At 39.6% G+C, this 18,879-nt stretch overlaps 1 protein-coding gene across 1 annotated transcript in view; it reads right to left on the reverse strand.

The window, feature by feature from the left end:
* Positions 1–571: 571 nt before the first annotated feature.
* The window catches only part of ATG3 (autophagy related 3), a 34,437-nt gene continuing 16,129 nt past the window's right edge, over positions 572–18,879 (reverse strand). Inside the window, exons 4-12 of the mRNA XM_054974309.1 lie at positions 18,692–18,762; positions 15,013–15,120; positions 14,707–14,756; positions 14,141–14,219; positions 9,877–9,911; positions 9,536–9,691; positions 8,070–8,197; positions 4,819–4,887; positions 572–854 (exon numbers count right to left, since the gene is read on the reverse strand). Of these exons, the coding sequence (XP_054830284.1) occupies positions 773–854; positions 4,819–4,887; positions 8,070–8,197; positions 9,536–9,691; positions 9,877–9,911; positions 14,141–14,219; positions 14,707–14,756; positions 15,013–15,120; positions 18,692–18,762 (778 nt within the window). The 3' untranslated portion in view covers positions 572–772. The remainder of the gene's footprint in view (positions 855–4,818; positions 4,888–8,069; positions 8,198–9,535; positions 9,692–9,876; positions 9,912–14,140; positions 14,220–14,706; positions 14,757–15,012; positions 15,121–18,691; positions 18,763–18,879) is intronic.

The following is an 18,879-nucleotide window of genomic DNA, read 5'->3' on the forward strand; positions in this document are numbered from 1 at the left end:
ATGTCACTTCGTGCATGTGTATAACCTGCCACACCAAATTTTGGAGACATTTGTTTATTAATAGTCTACTTATCTCACTGAATCAAGATGTATATATTTATATTTATATTCTGCTTGACCTGCTGAGACTTGTAATTCAAATATATCTGGAAAAATGTAATAAAAATTAAGACAGTGCTGTATGTACTAATACATTTTCCATAACTTGTAGGTTTACTATGAAATGCAACAACTTAGAAATGGTGTGACATTTTTCCACCTGTCACACAGACATGTCAAACATCCTTGTTTGACTACATCTGCATCTACAACCTTAAGCGTTATTTATTACTCAGAAGCAAGTCTTGCCAAATTAAGTTGGACTTCTGGCCGAATAAGCATGCTTAAGATTGCAGCCAGAGCCACTTTAAATTACTCCGATCTTTAACCGAGAACAACAAAAGTTTACCATTTGTTAGTAATCGCTTTACAGTTTTAAATTACAGTTAAAATAGTTTACTGGTATGTTAAAGAAAAACATGTTGTAACACCTCTATCTACCACAGCACAGAAATAAAAAAGTTGTGGGAGGTTTTTTTTACACATAAAGGTCTTTATTAAAAAGTAAGGCAGGTAGTGGAATTTTATTTTGATGCATAAACTTGATAGAAGTGGCACGTTACAGAAATTGTATACAATGGTGGATAAACAAGTCAGTCACATATATGGGTTATTCTTTTTTAAAAATTAGGACCAATAATTAGCATAAATGTTCTCCCCCCCCCCCCCACAATTACATCGTAAAGTGTCTTGTATAGTCATATTCTATTGTTGGAATGACTGCTTGTACAAATTTCAAAAAAATTAGAAGGTACCTGAGTATTAAATTAAGGAAAGCAAACTGGATCATTTCACAACTCTAGTATGCAGGAAGGCTAAGCAAGACACTTTTTGAAATTCAATACTAATGCGCTTCTTGAAATTTCAATACTAATTTATCTCCTGGGAAAGATCTCGCTTAGTAGTATAGCAAGTTCAAAATAAGCAGGCAAGTCTATGCAGCACTTTGCTCTAATTATTACTACCAATGACACCAAAAGAATTTTGCTGAAGGAGCTATTGATTGTTTTCTGCCAGCCATTTCTATCATTATGGCCCCTGGAAGTGCATTCAAATTCCCACTAACTCTACACTTTTAGAAGACAGTATTTTATACTACTACACAGCAAGATCAAAGAAGATCATGCTACTTCTAAAGCTACTAAGGCCATTTGAGTGCAACAATACCTACTAAAATTTGAACATGTAGGGGTCGTACACACAAGCTGTATATCCCAACTCGGATCCTGTTGGGAAACAGGTTTTTAAATGGTTGCTAACAGGCTTTAAATGTTTTTTTCCCAGACAGATCAGAGTAAAGCTGATTTTGGAAAGAATGCAGAAAAGCAAGGGAAAACCCAGAGGTATATGGAATGGAAGCACTACGCTGGCTATCACTAGATTGCTACCCTGGTCTCTTCAACTTTTACTGAAGATTCAGCATTTTGACATTCATAATAGATCAGACAGTGATCATATGCCCCAGTTTATACTTTTTTCTGCACTTACTAAACTCTTATCTATGCTATATTATAATAATGTACGTCTTAATTTAGACAAACAACATCTTAAATGGAGTGTTAGTTTAGACAATAAAATTAAAGCTCTTCTCAAATCTCAGAAATTAATGGAATTGAGAAGTCATATGAACTCATTTGACCTAGATATTTTTCATATCTTTGCAAATATTATTTCCTTGTTGAATTCTTATCTAACCACAGTTGGATAATCTAAACAAGGCCATATAAGAAAGACTTGGTTCACTCACGTCATGAGGGAAACCTTATGTACACTCCAAAGCAGAGTTAGAATAGAAAGATTTGACAATTTAGTTCAACTGTTGTCTCAGTTCTGTTCCCAAGACAAGCAGCTCCTGAAGAGAAAAAAACCCTCACCTATTGCAAAACATAGTGGGAAGAGTTGGGTCTTTCCATCACACAAAAAATGATAACAGGTTTTGGGAACTGATAGCTTTAGTGACTCAAGTTAGTAATTTTAACACTAGTGCACTTCTTCCAGAAGAAATTTGGTTTTGTCTTTTTTTATCCTTTATAGTAATACCCAAACTGAGCTATTTTCTGAGTATACAGTTATGGAATTGGACCCTCTCCCAACCTGGGATCCAGTTTCAGCCTCAGAATGTAGTCAGCTGATTGACACCTTGTCATAAAGCTCCAGGAGAAGATACCATGCCACCTGAGGCTTTTAAAGTTCATTGGTGGTGTCCAATCTTAGCTAGACTTTTCTCAGAAATGGACTATACTTGTACTATTCCCTCCAATTGGAAACAAAGTATTATAATTCCTATTTATATAAAAGGTAATAGGCAAGACCCTGCCAATTATCGCTCTATTCGCCTTTTGGACATTACTTCTAAATTATACACACGCCATCTTTTTATTCAAACTGGAAGACTGGGCAGAATCCTCAAACCTTCTCAATCCTAAACAAACAGGTTTCCATAAGGGTCATAGTACAGTCAATCACTGTTATGACACTGAAGGCCCTGATTCAGAAATACACCAAAAATACAGAAGATGTCTTTACGATGCTTTTGATGACCTCACCTCAGCCTTTGATTCTATTGAGCAATCAAGGCTATGGAATAAACTTGATAAAACAAACATTGATAGAAGGCTTTTTAGGATACTGAAGAAACTACATTTCAGTCTTATAGTCAGGGTAAGAGTGGGTTCATATGGCTCTCTTATGGACTGTATACCATTAAAAAGGGGTGTAAAAAAAGGTTGTTTGTTGGCCCCTTTTCTGTTTAATTGTTATATCAATGATTTTGTCCAGGCTATGGAATCCCAGAACTCTTTCCCCTCCTTCATTGGCTGGTCAGAAAATTTTCGTTATGCTGTATGCAGATGGTAGGGCAATTACGACTTTTACCAAAATTGGGTTAGTTAAGTTTCCTGAGTATTGTGACAGAGAGGTATTAAGAATTATAATAAAACAAAAATTGTAGTCTTTGGTAATACTAGATCTAAGCATAGATGGATTATTAATGCTCATGAAATAGAACAATGCCCCCTTTTTAAATTTTAGGTATTGTATTTCACGGGTCTCTGTCTTGGCAGTCACATCTCAATGCCAATTTATCAACTGTTCGCGGTACATTGGGAGCCATTTTAAAATACTTTTTTCCCTAAGCACGGCCAACTAATACCCCCAGCTCTTAAAGTATTCCAGGGCAAAGTTATTATGCAGCTTTTGTATGGGGCTGAAATATGGGGGTGGAATAGGAAAAGACTTGACCAGTTTCAAATCCAGAATAACTTTTTAAGGAAATCTTGGGTCTCCCTCAGAGAAATCCTGCTGCACATTTAAGGTTAGAAGTTGGACTACTACAACAAGAGTCCATTTGAATTTATTAAAATATTATAAGAAACTTGATAGTATTTCCAAAGACCATATAGTAAAATTTTGTTTCTAGTACTATAAGGAAGGGAATCAGTAGTCTAATCTGCTGTCCCTATTCTGCAGTTATACTTCTTGCCCTCTTTAAAGGTGGTAAAGCTTTGGGACTCAAGTAAAATTCATAATTGGCATTTTGAAAAAGATGACCTTTGTGATATTGGTGTGGCTCAACAATCTAAATTTTCTTTGTGGTATTCTTGGATTAAGAAAAATAAATTCTTCTCTCATTACTTAGCTGACTTGTCTTATGTTACATTAACCTGTCTTACGTTATGTATACTAGTGCTCATTTTCAAACTATGCCATCTGAGTACGTACAGTTCAAAGAATACCCGTGGAACAACGTTTCTACCTCTGTGATTTTAATCAGGTGGAAGATATTGTATACTACATGCTATATTGCTCCTTCTATGGGTCCATTAAAAATAAATCGGGTTAGATAAGGAATGTATTAATTTTTTTATTGGCTGATGTTATCCCTCTTGTTACCCTTAAGGTAGCTACTTTTATCTTCTTATCAATAAATATAAGGAAGAAATTAGTATCCACTAATCCTGTAAGAACTTTAGCCAAATTGTAATTTTATGTCATTGCATTTTCTTCGGGTTTTTTGCTGTATTTATTTTTCATCACCTTAGTTTTAAACTTTTACGTTCTATCTATATGTTCAGTTCAGTTTTACTGTTACAGTCTTCGACCAGCTCAAGATGTAATAATGTAAAATGTAATAATGTTTCAACCCTTGTATTGTGGTATATTGTTATATATTGGTGTATATGCTGGAATGTTATGGCCTACAGCTACAACCATAAACTTATTATTCACTAGATTGCTGTGACATGAGATGAATTTATCATTAACATACAAGTTCCTAACTTTCATTTTTAAAAACCCTCTAATCCTTTTTTGTTATAGCTTGTACTTTTCACCTGACAAAGTCACAATCAAAAGGGCTATCAATCAAAAGTTTTAAAAATACAAGTTGGAAACTGGGAAATCACCATAATAATGCTATTGCAATCTAGTGGTATCCATTTTTAAAGCCCTCTTCTGGGGGGTGGGGTTAAGCAGCCATGGGGCTGGGGCAGCGAAAAATGGGGAAACCCTATTGACACTCCACTGAATAGGCAGCCACAGAAAAACTAACGAGGAAAAAGTATGTGAAAATCACTGTAGACTGGGTTAGATGAGCAGGAGAAGATTTGGGAATGCTAATATCTTATATTTCACCAGGACACAATTTGAAAAATCAGACAAGAAATCTCAAACCATTTACCTTTTTCTAAAACCTACCCACCAATTCAATAAAAAGGATACATATGGACTCCGAGTTCTCCCCCACCTTCTGCCACAGTTTCAATTATTTTCTTCATCACTTCTGCATGCCTGAAAACAATATAAACATTCTTCCATAATTCACTAAAATTAATCCATTTGCTTAAGGCAAAATTAATCCATTCATTTATGGGTATTTTCAGAAGTAGAAACTAGCAAGGACTTTTAAAAAGGGTTTGAATTGTTGGTGCAACCAACTATGGCTAATGTCTGGGTGACGAGAAATCAGATCCGCAATGGTATTTTTCGTGCTCTGTTTTGTAGTCAAAGAAATAGGAGTGCAAACAACATAGAAAAAATATCCCCGCAGAACAAGCAGCTCAGCCCTAACACAGAACTGAACAGCCAGCCAACTTGCGAAATATTTCCCTGAATTAAGCATTAGGGGCAAAAATGAAGAGGTACAAAATTTCCAAATTTCAGATATAGTACATAGCAAATTCTTGATTAAAGAAAGCTTACATCAGAATAAAAGATTTTTCCTACTTTAATAAAGAAGTTGTACTGAAGCATCAGTTTTTTGTCACAGAAAATTCTTTCAGGTTTTAAAACTGGATTAGAAGATAAAACCTCAAATTCCTCTAGAATAAGTTATTTTCTGAACAAATCTGACTGTAAACACATCATAAACATGAACATTACAAAACCACTTTCAGATATGATGGGCATTTCAGGTTTCAGCAAAAACCGTTTCAGATACTTTGGAACAATGAACCAGACTGCCTCAATTCTGGCCTACACAGTTACACAGATTTAAGAGCTAAAAGACTAAAGCACCGAGACTAAATATTTACAACAAAAACATCCACATGACCAAGTCAGGAGTCACAACTGGCTCATACAGAATTATGAGAGCTTTGTAGGTTCACAAAATCATGCACTGAAGAGTACCTAAGAAAGCAACAGGATGTTTTTCCAACATCGTTGACATTTAAGACAGGATAAATATTCTAAGTCAGTCAACAAACGGTTCAAAAAGTGAAGCTTTCCCAAGCAAGTTATGTAAGAACAAGGGGACAGGATGGGGTTCACAGGGAACAAAGAATCTCACCCACCTCCCTCCCCAGCTTCTGTCCATTCCTACTAGCCAGGTCCAGTTGCCTGCAGCACCCTTCTCACTTTGCCGCCTCACCCCAAACCACTTGGGCTTTCTCTCCCCTCTCCATGGTGCTGGAGCAAAAAAATGGGTGGGGGGGTAGAGGCTGCAAGACAGACGAAGCCCCAGCTACTCCTCATTAACTGCACTGAGTGGCCACAGGTTGATCAGAGTGATAAAGACCAGGCCAAGAAACGGGTCAAAGTGAAAATTTACTTCCAATTTGCAGATGGCAAAAAAAGCAATATGCAATGTTTCCACAATGGTACTATTATTACATAACCAATCACAGCTAGAATTATTTGTCAGAAGTCATGCATTATAGGATCTAATCAACTACCCCCAACAGTTTTAGACCTGAAATACAGGAATACTCCATATAGCGATGACGAGCATCTTTGTATTAGTGGATAAAGTTAATTAGAAGAACTTTATCTACTCCAGTGTCAATTAGATAAAAAGAGAGGCTTAGACATGAACTTGTCAGTAAACTTTTGAATTTTACAGAGGTTCAGAGAACTTCTTTAAAAGACTAATATGCAACATATTTGACAGCAGTAATCATGAAAGCTGCTGAGAATCTATATTTATGAGGGAAAATGCTGTGCTGGAGATAATGGGTGTAATGATGGACATTTTCATGTATTTCTCCTGTACTAAGTTTTGTCTTTACGGGGAACTGCAGGGACCCGATGCAATAAAATGTATGATTGACATAACGCTGTCACTCTCTGGAAACTGCTACCAAAAAAACAGGATTGTGCAATCTCAAACACAGAACAGCTGCAAAAGTGATTAGTGGAGAACCATTTCATTGCTAGGAGATAAGCAGTCATTCTATGCAAAGCAACAGGAAGCAGCTATCCAGGACTGCTCCTTTACCAGATAATAAACATCCCTCTTCCCCCTTTGCACAGATCCTGAACATATTCAGAATTTTACCTAACTTCAGTACAGCAACATCGATTGTTGCTGCAGCCCTCGGAAAGAGACCTAGATAATTTCTAATGCTAAACTTAGGTGGGAAGCTATTGCCTCATTCTAATACTGGAAGTCAGACTTCACAGCAAAACACAGAAGTGGACCCACAAAGCAGAGGTCCATAATGAGTGATTCCACACACGTTGGGTAATGCACTTCCAATCCTCTTTATAGATCATTTGGAACAGATTTTTTTGTGTGCGGAACAAATAATCCACCTCAAACGATTGATAAAGTGCATTGAAAGTGCATTATCCAATGTGTGTGGAATTAGCCACACTTTCCACAAGTACTCTTCCTAAAAGAATAGAATCAGCCCAGAATCCTTCAGAAAGCTTGTTTCCCAATCATTAAATGTAACATTCAGTTGTTCAGAAATTAGATACTCTAGAGAGAAGCAGCAGCATGAATAGCCCAGTCTCAGAGCCTGGAACCTAAGCAGGGTCAGCCACAGTTAATACTTGGATGGGAAACCATAAAGAAAGACAGGGGTTGTTATACAAAGGAAGTCAATGACAAACCGCCTCTGCTCATCTCTTGCCTTAAAAATTCCATGGTCTTGGAGTTGCCATGAGTTGGCTGCAACTTGATGGCATACAATTACTATTAAGAGGAAGCATTTCAGAAAAAGTCAGCATGAATGATAGGACTTTAGAATGAAGACTGAAAGGACGCCAGTGCATGACATGCTGTGCACACAGATACCGTTGAGAGCAAGTGTGTTTAAAGAAGAGCTGGAACCTTTATTCATTCTGCTGTGGAAAGAAGGCAAACTATTCTTAACTGTCCTGGAAGCATCTGCCACCTTCTGGAGATAATGTGAAAAAATGAAAGAAAACCAGAAAAATCAGTTTGGGCTGATTGGAACCCTGGAGTGTTTAACGTCACAGGGGATTTCAAAATACATGAAGTGTTGTGTGTTTTGAACATAGAGCAGAGGCCAGTTATTGTACAAGTAGAATTTTACAAAAAATCCTGTCAGAAGAGAAGAAAACAGCTTGAATTGAGGGGCGGGGGGTGATGTCACAAACAGAAATGACTATGTAGACTGCAGGATAGAAAGCTGCCAAACATAAATAAAAGATCACTCGTTTCACCTAAACAGCCCAAGTAAACATTTCTCATCAAGCATGTAAATTAAAGCATAAAAAAATACCTGCATGGATGAACTGAACACATTGGAGGTGGAGGAAGGTGGGGGTGGTTTTCAATAGTCACAGTTTTTTTGACATGATCTTGACTAATATCTTCATACATGTGTTCTACAGTTAACGGCTGCCGTTGCTGGAAAGGATAGAAATAAAAAGACAATATAAGTAGCCTAGACTCTTCTTCACTTAAAAAAAAGTATCAGCAAAGCAAAACATCATTTCATCATCATGAAGTATATGAACTTGCTCTGCCAGTCTCCTATACCACTTTTTCCCCCAAAGCAGGCAGATTCATTTTCATTTGTTTTATAGATGAGCCCAAGTCTCTTAAACCCAACACAATGGCTGGGAGGCCACATTTAGGGCTGCACATGATCCACAACTCCTCTAGTCCAAGTGCTTCACAAGAAGAGAATGTGGCTTTAGACAAAGAAGTCAGTATCCCAATCTCAGCTTTTGGTAAAAGAACAAGCTTCCTGCCCTGAAGGCAACACTTCATTAAATAGAAGCAATGTGAAAGGGAGGAAATGGACTCCAAGGCAGAAATGGCAAATGAACAGGCTCCCTTCAAAATGTTTTAGAAGCAGAAGTATGCAACATCTAAAGTGCAGATGTTATGCTCAACACAGTTTTTCTTGGTTTAAATTACCGTAGTAAAGATTTTTTAAAAGCCCAACTTCTAGAAGAAATCTTCATCATACAGTTCTTTTATTTCTTTCATTCTTTTCCATGAACTCAAATAGGCACCAGAGCAAAAAAAAAATGAAATGAAAGAACTTTGCAGTTTTGAGCATAACAAGATCAAAGGCACTGCACAGGGAACAGTATAAGCAGGACTTAAGAGCAGCTTATGTCTCCAAGAACGTTTTTCACACTGTACTATGTACTTGGTCTCACTTATTACTCAAAAAGCACAGTGGTCTCACCATGGGAGGTCTTGAATCTATGCTTCACACATTAGAGGAAGTTGGAAAGCAGATACACAAGCCCCTTACACATCTACTTTACAAGCCTCTCTAACACATGAGCCATTTCCAAGCGTAGCTATGGGCATGCACTTACCACATCCACAGTCCTCCCCAGCACCACACACAGGAACACACAACTAAAGCCCTTAATTTCAGTAATGAGCATTAAAAAAAGGCACATTCTGTATACATAGGAGAGCAGCGCACATTAAAAAATCCTGCAAATACACATCAGAAATACTCTTAAGTGCAGAAATAAGTTGTAGTCTCCAGAGTCAGGTGATTAGAACACAAGAAACAGGCTTATTACTCATTAAGGGAAAAGGTCATTACAAAAGTGATTTATGAACAGGTTACAGAAGGCTGGAGTACATTTATTTCCAAATGTTTGCACAACCTTTGCTGCAATCTTTTGTTTGACCTCTTGCCTGAGATCCTTAAATGCAACCTATTAACAGTTCATCTAACTGACAGGATCTGAGTAATTTCAAAAGATGGTGTACCTCATCATATCCAAACAACCAAAGCCTTGGTGTCTGGTAGTATTTGTCATACGTGATATAGAGGTCATAAGTCCTGGTTTGCAGAATAGCTTCTTCCTCTCCCGCATCACCTTTAGCCTTGGTAGCTTCTACAATTTTCCTTGTATCAAGTGTTGCCTGCTCAAGATTTAAGAATCAAGTTAGCAGCTGAAAACAGTCAGATGTTGCCTATCCCACCCTTCCTACCTCATTCAGATAATGGTATTTTAACTTAGTCCTTGAGCCAATTTCTGCTACGTAAAACACAGGTGAAATCAAAAGCAGCATTATTGAGGAATTAGAAATGAACATGATAGACTCACCTCATCAGTCTCCAACAGCCCACTTTCTTCATATTCTGAAAAACAAAAAGCCTATTGAAGTTGGTTTTTTGTTGTTAATCTGTCCCTTCCCTGAATGCCCAAAGAACAGACCACTTGAGGGTTTTTTTTTTTAAATTAGGAACAGACACTTCATGTTAAAAACTAGTTTTCAGTTGTTTTCTTGACCACCCATTCCCTGCTATGCTGAATTGTCATAGAATGCTCATCAACGGTCTATGTAGTGTGGTATTAACAGAAAGAGTTAGAACTGGCTGAGTGCGGAGAAAAATCCCAGAAGGCAAAGCAGCCAAGGTGGAATAGAAGAAAGCACAGGTTAGGGTGAAATGAAGAGCCTGGGACATACAGGAACTTCAGAAAAGGAGCTCAAGAGATACAAAAACTGATTCACAGTAGGATTGGTATTGCTTTCCTGTAAAGGAGTATTTTGTAGAGTAATGTTTTGTGTAACATTTAGGACCGTATCAAATATTTTTGTCTATGCAAAAATAATTTCAAAATTAAGTACGGGCAAGCATTATTTTTTATTTTCTGTTCCTTGCTTCAGCTTGCCCTTATCTTTGGTAATTAGCACTACAGCAGTATAGAGGATGTTTGTATTAAAAATATTGCATGCCATTAAAGGTATTTGAATTGAATTGTATTAAAAATAAGAAAATTGTCCCAGTTTTTAATTATCCTTAATTTAAAAGCTTTTTAACTTCCCCGTTGAGGAACTGGAGGGTAAAGAGAGCCATGAATGAACATGAACCATTAATAACAACCCCCGAGAAAGGCTCCTCCTCCTTGCAGATTATCAAAACTGGAAATGCGTGTATCTGGTAAAAGTTGGTTCTGAAGAGCCAGTAAAGAGAACCCCATGACACATCTGCTGCAGAACAAAATGTTTCTTGAAAACGACATATAAAACTATTGAAGAACTTGAAAGATAAAAGTTACATTAAAATTGGAAGTCTTTATCCTGAATTACATAAGAACTATTCCAAAAATATATCAAGAAGTAGTTTTATATTTGTTAGCATATGAAAGATACTGGAAGACTAAAACCACATGCACTAAGAGGGAATGGTTGATGAAAAATTCTGACGTACTAAAAGTAATCAATTGCATTAAAACAAAGAAAAAATACAAAAAACGAAAACAGTTGGATACCTTCATGTCACTTGTAGAGAAATATATGTATGCCTAAGGATTGTTTCATAGTTAAGTGTTAAAAGCATTGATGCATGGACACATGAACGCTTCCTTATACTGAATCAGAACACTGGTCTAACAAGGTCAGTACTTTCTGCCCGGATCAGCAGCAGCTCTCCAGGGTCTCAGGCAGAAGACTTTCATATCACCTACTCCCTGATCCTTTCCACTGGAGAGGCTGAGTATCAAACCTAGAACCTTCTCATGCCATGCAAATGCTCTACCACTGAACCAGATAGGATTTTCTGGTTTTGAGAGTGCATACCTAGTGGTTGGACTGCAAGACAGGATTGAGATTCTGTCAGTATACTTCCAACCCCTCCCTACTGAGCAGGCAGAGGTAGTCTTGGGGGTGGGAATGAGGACCCCTAGGCTGGCTGTCCTGGGACTTCATCCATTCTGAGACTATGTTGTTGGGAGCAGCTCAGGATATCTTGGTCTCCATGACAACCATGAGCCTGTCTCAAGTAATAACGGACCTCACAAATCACGTGAGTCACACTTTTCATCAGTTTTTTGTTCTGGGCAGGAAGAAAGTGATCTGCAGGTAGAGGAACTGAAGACCGTCCTTTGCCATGGATGGATCACTACCTGCTGTAGTTTAGACTTACAGGGATGCCAAGACTCTGCAGGGGTGGGAGACTGATTAAGGTGATCTGCCCCCAGAGTCAGAGAGATCCAAATGGTTTTCAGTTTACTCTAGGGAATTTCCCTATTGATATGGCTGGCACTCCTGCTGATGGCTGGTTGGCCTATGAATGAGGAAATTACTATGAACATTGGCACTATTGCTCCTAGGCACCCCCTCAACAACCCAAGTACCCCCTTGGTTTACTGAGAGGCTGCAGGCTATGAAAAGACAGGGGAGATGGCTACAGCAACAGTGGAGAAAGATTCATGAAATTTGTCAAGACATGGATAGAGTTTCTTTCTATTTATTTTTATCTGTTTGTGTTACTTATAGTCTGCCTGTCTCATTGAGACTCAAAGGAGATTATACAGTGTAGGTCAACACAATCAACAGCTGGGACATTCAATACACACAATGTAAGGATTGCAGAAATCTGAAAACAAGCAGAGATCAGATACACAGCTGAACCGAAACATAAGCAGATTAACATGACATATTACGTGATGTGGAACTATCCAGTAGGAGCATACTTACAGCAAAAGACAATACACAGTAGTATAGTCTACTCTGTGGTGATAACAACAAAGAAATTATACTTCGGTGCCACCATTGTATCTACATAGTATAAGCCTGCAGAACTCTTCCAACCCAGACCTATTGGGATCCAGACTACAGGAAGTGGTAGATCACTATAACTAGTTTGCAGTTTTGTCCATGGCGGTGGCTGGTCTAATTGTATGGGATATTTTTCAGTATATTCAGTCCGAGGATGGGAACAAGATTCTTGGAAGTCTGAGATCTACCACCTGCACGTATGGCCCTTGCCCCCCAAGTTGTATAAATCTCTTGGGCAGGGGCTGGCTGACTGGGTCCAGGGCATAATACATTCCTCCCTGTGTGTGAGTGGTCACACTTACCTTGAAACAGACAGTGGTGTGTCCACTTCCTAAAGAAACCTACACTGAGCCCAGGAGAGCTGAACAACTACCGTCCAGTCTCAAAACCCAGGCGAGTTGAACAACTGCCGTCCAATCTCAAATGTACCATTAATCAGCAAGGTGACTGAACAAGTAGCTGTCAGACAACTCCAGGAACTCCTGGTTGAAGTGGATTGTTTAGATCCTTTTAAATATGCTTTCAGGCCTGGTTATGGGACTGATATGGCCTTGGTCACCAGGGTAGATGACCTTCACCGGGAGACAGATAGATGCAGTGTGACCTTGTTGATTCTCCTGGATCTCTCAGCATCAGGGTTAGGACTAGAAGACAACTTCTTGTGGTGGGTTTAGTCCTATCTGGAAAGTATGTTTCAGAGGGTGGTGATGATGAACTGTTGCCTGTCCACTTGGCCTCTATGATCCCAATTTGCCTCCAGGCCCAATTCAAGGTGCTAGAACTGGCTTTTAAAGCCCTATATGGCCTGGAGCCAGTATACTTTAAGGAATTCCTACTGCATATGATTCTATCTGACCACTATGGTCATATTCAGGGGCCTTGCTTTGGGAGCTCCCATCACCTGAGATGAGAAGGGAAGGCCTTCTTGGTTGTGGCACCAAAACTATGGAATTCCCTCCCCAAGGAGATTTGCCTGACCCTACCACCACCACTATCTTCTGCCAGGCAGTAAAGACTTTTCTGTTTTGTCTGGCACTCCCTCAACAACGCTCATTCATGTTTGTTTAATTTTTGTTTTGTGAGTGTTTTAAAGCTGATGTTAATGTTTGATTGTTTCAGCATTGGGGGGCTTTCAGCTGGGTGGAAAGCCAACACTAAGTGTTTTAAATTAAATAAATTCCTTAGCTCCAATTACTATTGCATTTATTTATTTATTAATCTTTGTTTCAGAAAGAGGCTGCTTACTACAGTGAGCTCAGAGTGACTGCAACATGTTTGACTCTGTGAGGCAGGTTAAGCTGAGACAGAATTACTTGCCTAAGGCCACCAAAAGAGCATCAACACAATCAGATATCTGAATCAGATCCTCTTCATTCAAACCCAACACTCCACAGACTACATGAACACTAGGTAACAGGCTTTTGCAGTCAATCGCCCTGCCCTAATTCCACCCAATTATCATCTAGCCTGCTTTAGAGTTTCCATTACAATCACCTTACCCAACTGCGTTCTTACAGTTACAAAATTCTTTCTAAGAAGGAGTCTAAATCTTTTCAGACACAGTTTGATACCATTACTTATCTTGTCCACAGAAGACAAGAGGAGTAACTGATCCTTCTCAGCCTTAAGACAACTTTCACGTACCTGATTAACATCAGTGAAGAGTATACATAGTGCTGGACTGAATATTTCAGAAAATAAGATATCCATGTTGCAGTGCATTCAGGCAAGAACACTGTATTCTAGTGACATAACTAACAGAAGTTTCTTCTAGTGAAGTATGCCTCGTTCACAATAGATTATTACCTTCCATATCAGCTGCCTCTCCCTCCTCCTCCTCCTCATCTTCACAGGCTCCTGAGTGTTCTGGCAATTTTACACTATCCTTTGAACACAAGGGAGAAAAAGTATCTTACCATTATCATTTCACAGAGCTTCTCAGCAACATGTGAAACATGAACACATATCTATGCAATGTGCTACATAACCTTAAGATTCCTGCACTGCAATGAGCATTCACTGTAGTACCAAACCCAAGATGCTAAAATGTTCTCTGGACTTTCACCTTGCTCAAGGTTTCTATTTTAGAACTAACTATATATAATTATCACAGTTTCACACCTGGGAACTTTAAAGAGATTACTGATGTTGAGATAAATCCATAGAACAGTCCGATCCTCAATAAAAAGACATGCTGCAAGTTTACTGCTGTAGGTAATAGCAAGCTCCTACTTACTGTCACAATTTGTCGGAAGCAAAAAACAAACAATACTGGTTTTTAAGGACAGAGACAACTTCAACAAATGTGCATGTTGAGCTTTTTACTAGATTTAGCCTCCTCGCATATAAGTAAAAAATGCACAAGCTAATACCTTGCTTTCCAGCGTGATTTCCTTAACAGATTCCATTACTCCTGTAACACCTATTAAGAAAACAGATGCTATCAGAACTAAGAAGAAACTTGCTACCATTGACAGCACCTGTGATTCAGAATATTCAGTAGCTGCTTAAAGTTATTAAAGATTCAGATTCAGTAAGGAAAAGTAAGCTTAAAGATGATCCGAGTCTGCCACATTTATATACTTTAGAGCACTTTTGAAATACATTAGGTGATCTGACAGGAACTGCAGTCTGGATGCCTGTTCTTTCAAGCTTAACAAACAAAGGAACTAAAATACCTGCATTGTGAAATGTGTCTACCCATCCTCCATCACCGTCGTCTTCTTCTATAATGGCTTCCAGTTCATCGGAGTACTCCATCTGTTTACATCGCTTGTAGCATGGCACTACAAAGAGCACATAGCAGATCACACACACAAAATCAACTGGAGTCTTACAAAAAATTTTGGAACCTGGAGTCCTGGATCTTTTCAAAGTACTGATTGCCAATCTGTACACACTTCAAAATTTTTCACATAAGCCTAAACTTAATCAAATAAACCATACTGCCTTGTGGAACTGAGATTTTTAATGCTGTTCAATCTATCACTGAAGAACACACTTTTCAAGTTAATTTAAACAGCAGTATATTGAAGCATCTAGGAAATGGTAGGAACTGCATTTTCACAGGTTACAAGCACGAAGGGCAAACATCTATGTGAAATTAAAAAATACATTGGATTTAGTGCCATACAGGAATAGCTTTGATGTGCTTCTTAATGAAGAGAAGATCAGTGCCAGCACAAGCAATGTAAGACAACACCGATTAATGGAAATAAGGGCCAAGCAAAGAAAGGGACAAGAAAAGAAACTAGTAACCATTCCTCAGGTGCTAATACTGAACACTATTTCATTAGGGAATGACCCCACTGACCCGCCCAGTTACCATCCAGTATCGAATCTCCCATTTCTGGGAAAGGTGGTTTTCCTAGATGAGACCTCTGTCCTGGACCCATACCAGTCTGGTTTCCGTCCAGGCCATAGGACGGAGACAGTGTTAGTTGCCCTCATGGACGACCTCTGTAGGCACCTGCATTGTGGTGGGTCAGCGCTGCTGATTTTGTTAGACCTTTCAGCGGCATTTGACATGGTCGACCATGAGTTGTTGGCCCACCGCTTCACCGACATGGGGATTTGAGGGACAGCCTTGCAGTGGCTTGTTCCTTTTCTCCATGGTTGGGGACAGAGGGTGGTGCTGGGGGAGAGGTTGTCCACACACCAGCCTTTGGTGTGTGGTGTCCCTCAGGGGGCGATACTCTCTCCCCTGCTGTTCAATCTTTATATACGCCCCCTCGCCCAGCTGGTGCAGAGGTTTGGACTGGGATGTCATCAATATGCGGATGACACCCAGTTGTATCTGCTGATGGACCATCGACCTGACTCTGCCCCGATGCCCTGTTGAGAGCTTTGGAGGCCGTGTCTGGATAGGTGGCACAGAGCAGGCTGAAGTTGAATCCCATGAAGATGGAGGTCCTGTACTTCGGCCGTGGGCTGTCAGAGAAGGGGATCCATCTCCTGGCCTTTGTGGGGGGGGGACCACTTGTGCCCGTACTATCAGTCAGGAGTTTGGGCGTGATCCTGGATTCCTCCTTATCTACAGAGGCCCAGATTGCGACGGTTGCCCAGGCTGCTTTCTTCCATCTTCGGCAGGCCAGGCAGCTAGTCCCCTATCTCTCAGCCCAGGACCTAATGACAGTGATCCATGCCATGGTCACCTCCAGGTTGGATTACTGTAACTCGCTCTACGCAGGGATGCCCTTGGGTATGATCCGGAAACTACAGCAGGTCCAGAATACTGCTGCACGTGTTTTGACGGGTGTTCCTTATAGGACACATATTACACCAATTCTGCAGCAGCTCCACTGGCTCTCTGTGGAATTCCAGATATGGTTCAAGGCGCTGGTTTTGACCTATAAAGCCCTAAACGGACTGGGACCAGCATACCTAAGGTACTGCCTCTCCCCGTATGTGCCCTGGAGAACGCTCTGATCAGCTGGAAAACACCTGCTGGCGGTCCCTGGCCCCAGGGAGGCTCGGTTGGGCTCCACCAGGGCCAGGGCCTTTTCAGTCCTGGCCCCAACCTCGTGGAACTCTCTGTCTGAGAACACCCGGGCCCATCAGGATCTTCTATCACTTTGGCAGGCCTGTAAGATGGAGATGTTCCACCAGGTGTATGGTTGAGGCCAGCATGAGATCCTCACTGAACCTCCCACCAGTCTCCCAGTAAGTGTGGGGTTATACAGTGTCCGACGGCTGCTGCCCAATGTAGGGGTACAGCACAGGGCTATGTAGGGCCCATTCATTAGCTGACCCATGTATGGGTTGCAGTACATTATCTGTCCACTTCCCTCCCCCTGTATGCTGATGGGTAGGAATCTGAAATTGACCCCATCTTGGGACAGTTATTATCTGTTTGTTGATTTTATGATGAACTGTTGTTTTATGAATTGTTTTTAATATTTTATTGTGTTTTTATAACTGCTGTACCTTGCCCTGAGCCCACGTGCGGGAAAGGTGAGTTAGAAAGGTAAACAACAACAACAACAACAACTGATGGAATTTGCTGACATCATCAAGATGGGCAACCAAACAGTTGAGAGAGACACGGAAAAAGCTACCCTACAAATACCAAACCATGACCAGCTAACTGAACTTAAGTAAAACGTTACTAAACTTAAATATACCAAAAGTGAAAAACAAACTTTATTGATGGTTGTTGTGGGTTTTCCGGGCTGTATTGCCGTGGTTTTGGCATTGTAGTTCCTGACGTTTCGCCAGCAGCTGTGGCTGGCATCTTCAGAGGTGTAGCACCAAAAGACAGAGATCTCTCGGTGTCACAGTGACACTGAGAGATCTCTGTCTTTTGGTGCTACACCTCTGAAGATGCCAGCCACAGCTGCTGGCGAAACGTCAGGAACTACAATGCCAAGACCACGGCAATACAGCCCGGAAAACCCACAACAACCATCGTTCTCCGGCCGTGAAAGCCTTCGACAATACATAAATATTTTTGTTTACTCTGGCAGCAAGTGTTTTGCTGGGAGGATTGTGTGTTCTTCCCTTCTTCGGTTGGGAAAGCACATGTTCTTCACCAGTATTTGGAGCTTGGATAGCTAACTGCTGCATGTAGAGTAATGTGAAGAAGCTCAATAAAGTTTGTTTTTCACTTTTGGTATATTTAAGTTTAGTAACGTTTTACTTAAGTTCAGTTAGCTGGTCACGGTTTGGTATTTGTAGGGTATCATCAAGATGGGGGCAGATACTGTAAAGATACACAACGACTGCAGTATTTATACAGGATGAATTGAGTACTGCAAAGAAAATAAAATTCTGTAGTCTGTATCGGATGTATGGATAGTTAAATTTATTCTATATGTATATGTACATGAAGTATAGATTGTATGTGGATATAATGCATACATCAATACTATAAAAAAACAAAATAAATAAATAAAATAAAATAAAATTCTGTAGTATAAAACGTAAGCGCACGGCTCTGAACATTAATACATTTCTGTTACTGGCAAGGGAAACATTAGCTGAAAAAGAAGAGGTTCTATTGTTTAATTATGAAGGGAATATGAGCTGCTAGTATACTAATGCTGCAGAGGGTGACTAGCTCCTGGATATAATTTTAGTGGAATTATGGCGAGGCATTTCTAGTAAGGCTAGAAGTGCTGGCATCCTTGCACAAGGTACAGTGAGACCACATCTAGAATAATAATATGAAAATTATGACACAATAGCAAGTTATTTATTTATTTTTGTCAGATAACTATTAGAAGTGCCAGAGATTCTCAAAAGTTCACACCGTTACTCTAAAATGCAGATGATGTCAAACTTTTTTGGTGCACACTTTTGGAGGCTCACAGCTAGTATATGTTCAGTCACAATTACAAACTAATGCTAGATACTTACCATTTTTAGTGACCAAAAACTGTTTGTCTGTTGGGAGATAAGCCTTGACCTTTAATTCTTCTCCTGTAGCCCTTTGAGATACAAAATAAGACTGTGACAATCTATAGACAACAAGAAATCAAATTATGCTTTCTACAGTATTACTATGTTTCCAATAAAATTAAAACAAACAATACTGCCGTAGGGAT

This window comes from Eublepharis macularius, chromosome 3, assembly GCF_028583425.1.
Source record: "Eublepharis macularius isolate TG4126 chromosome 3, MPM_Emac_v1.0, whole genome shotgun sequence".
Lineage (NCBI taxonomy): Eukaryota > Metazoa > Chordata > Lepidosauria > Squamata > Eublepharidae > Eublepharis > Eublepharis macularius.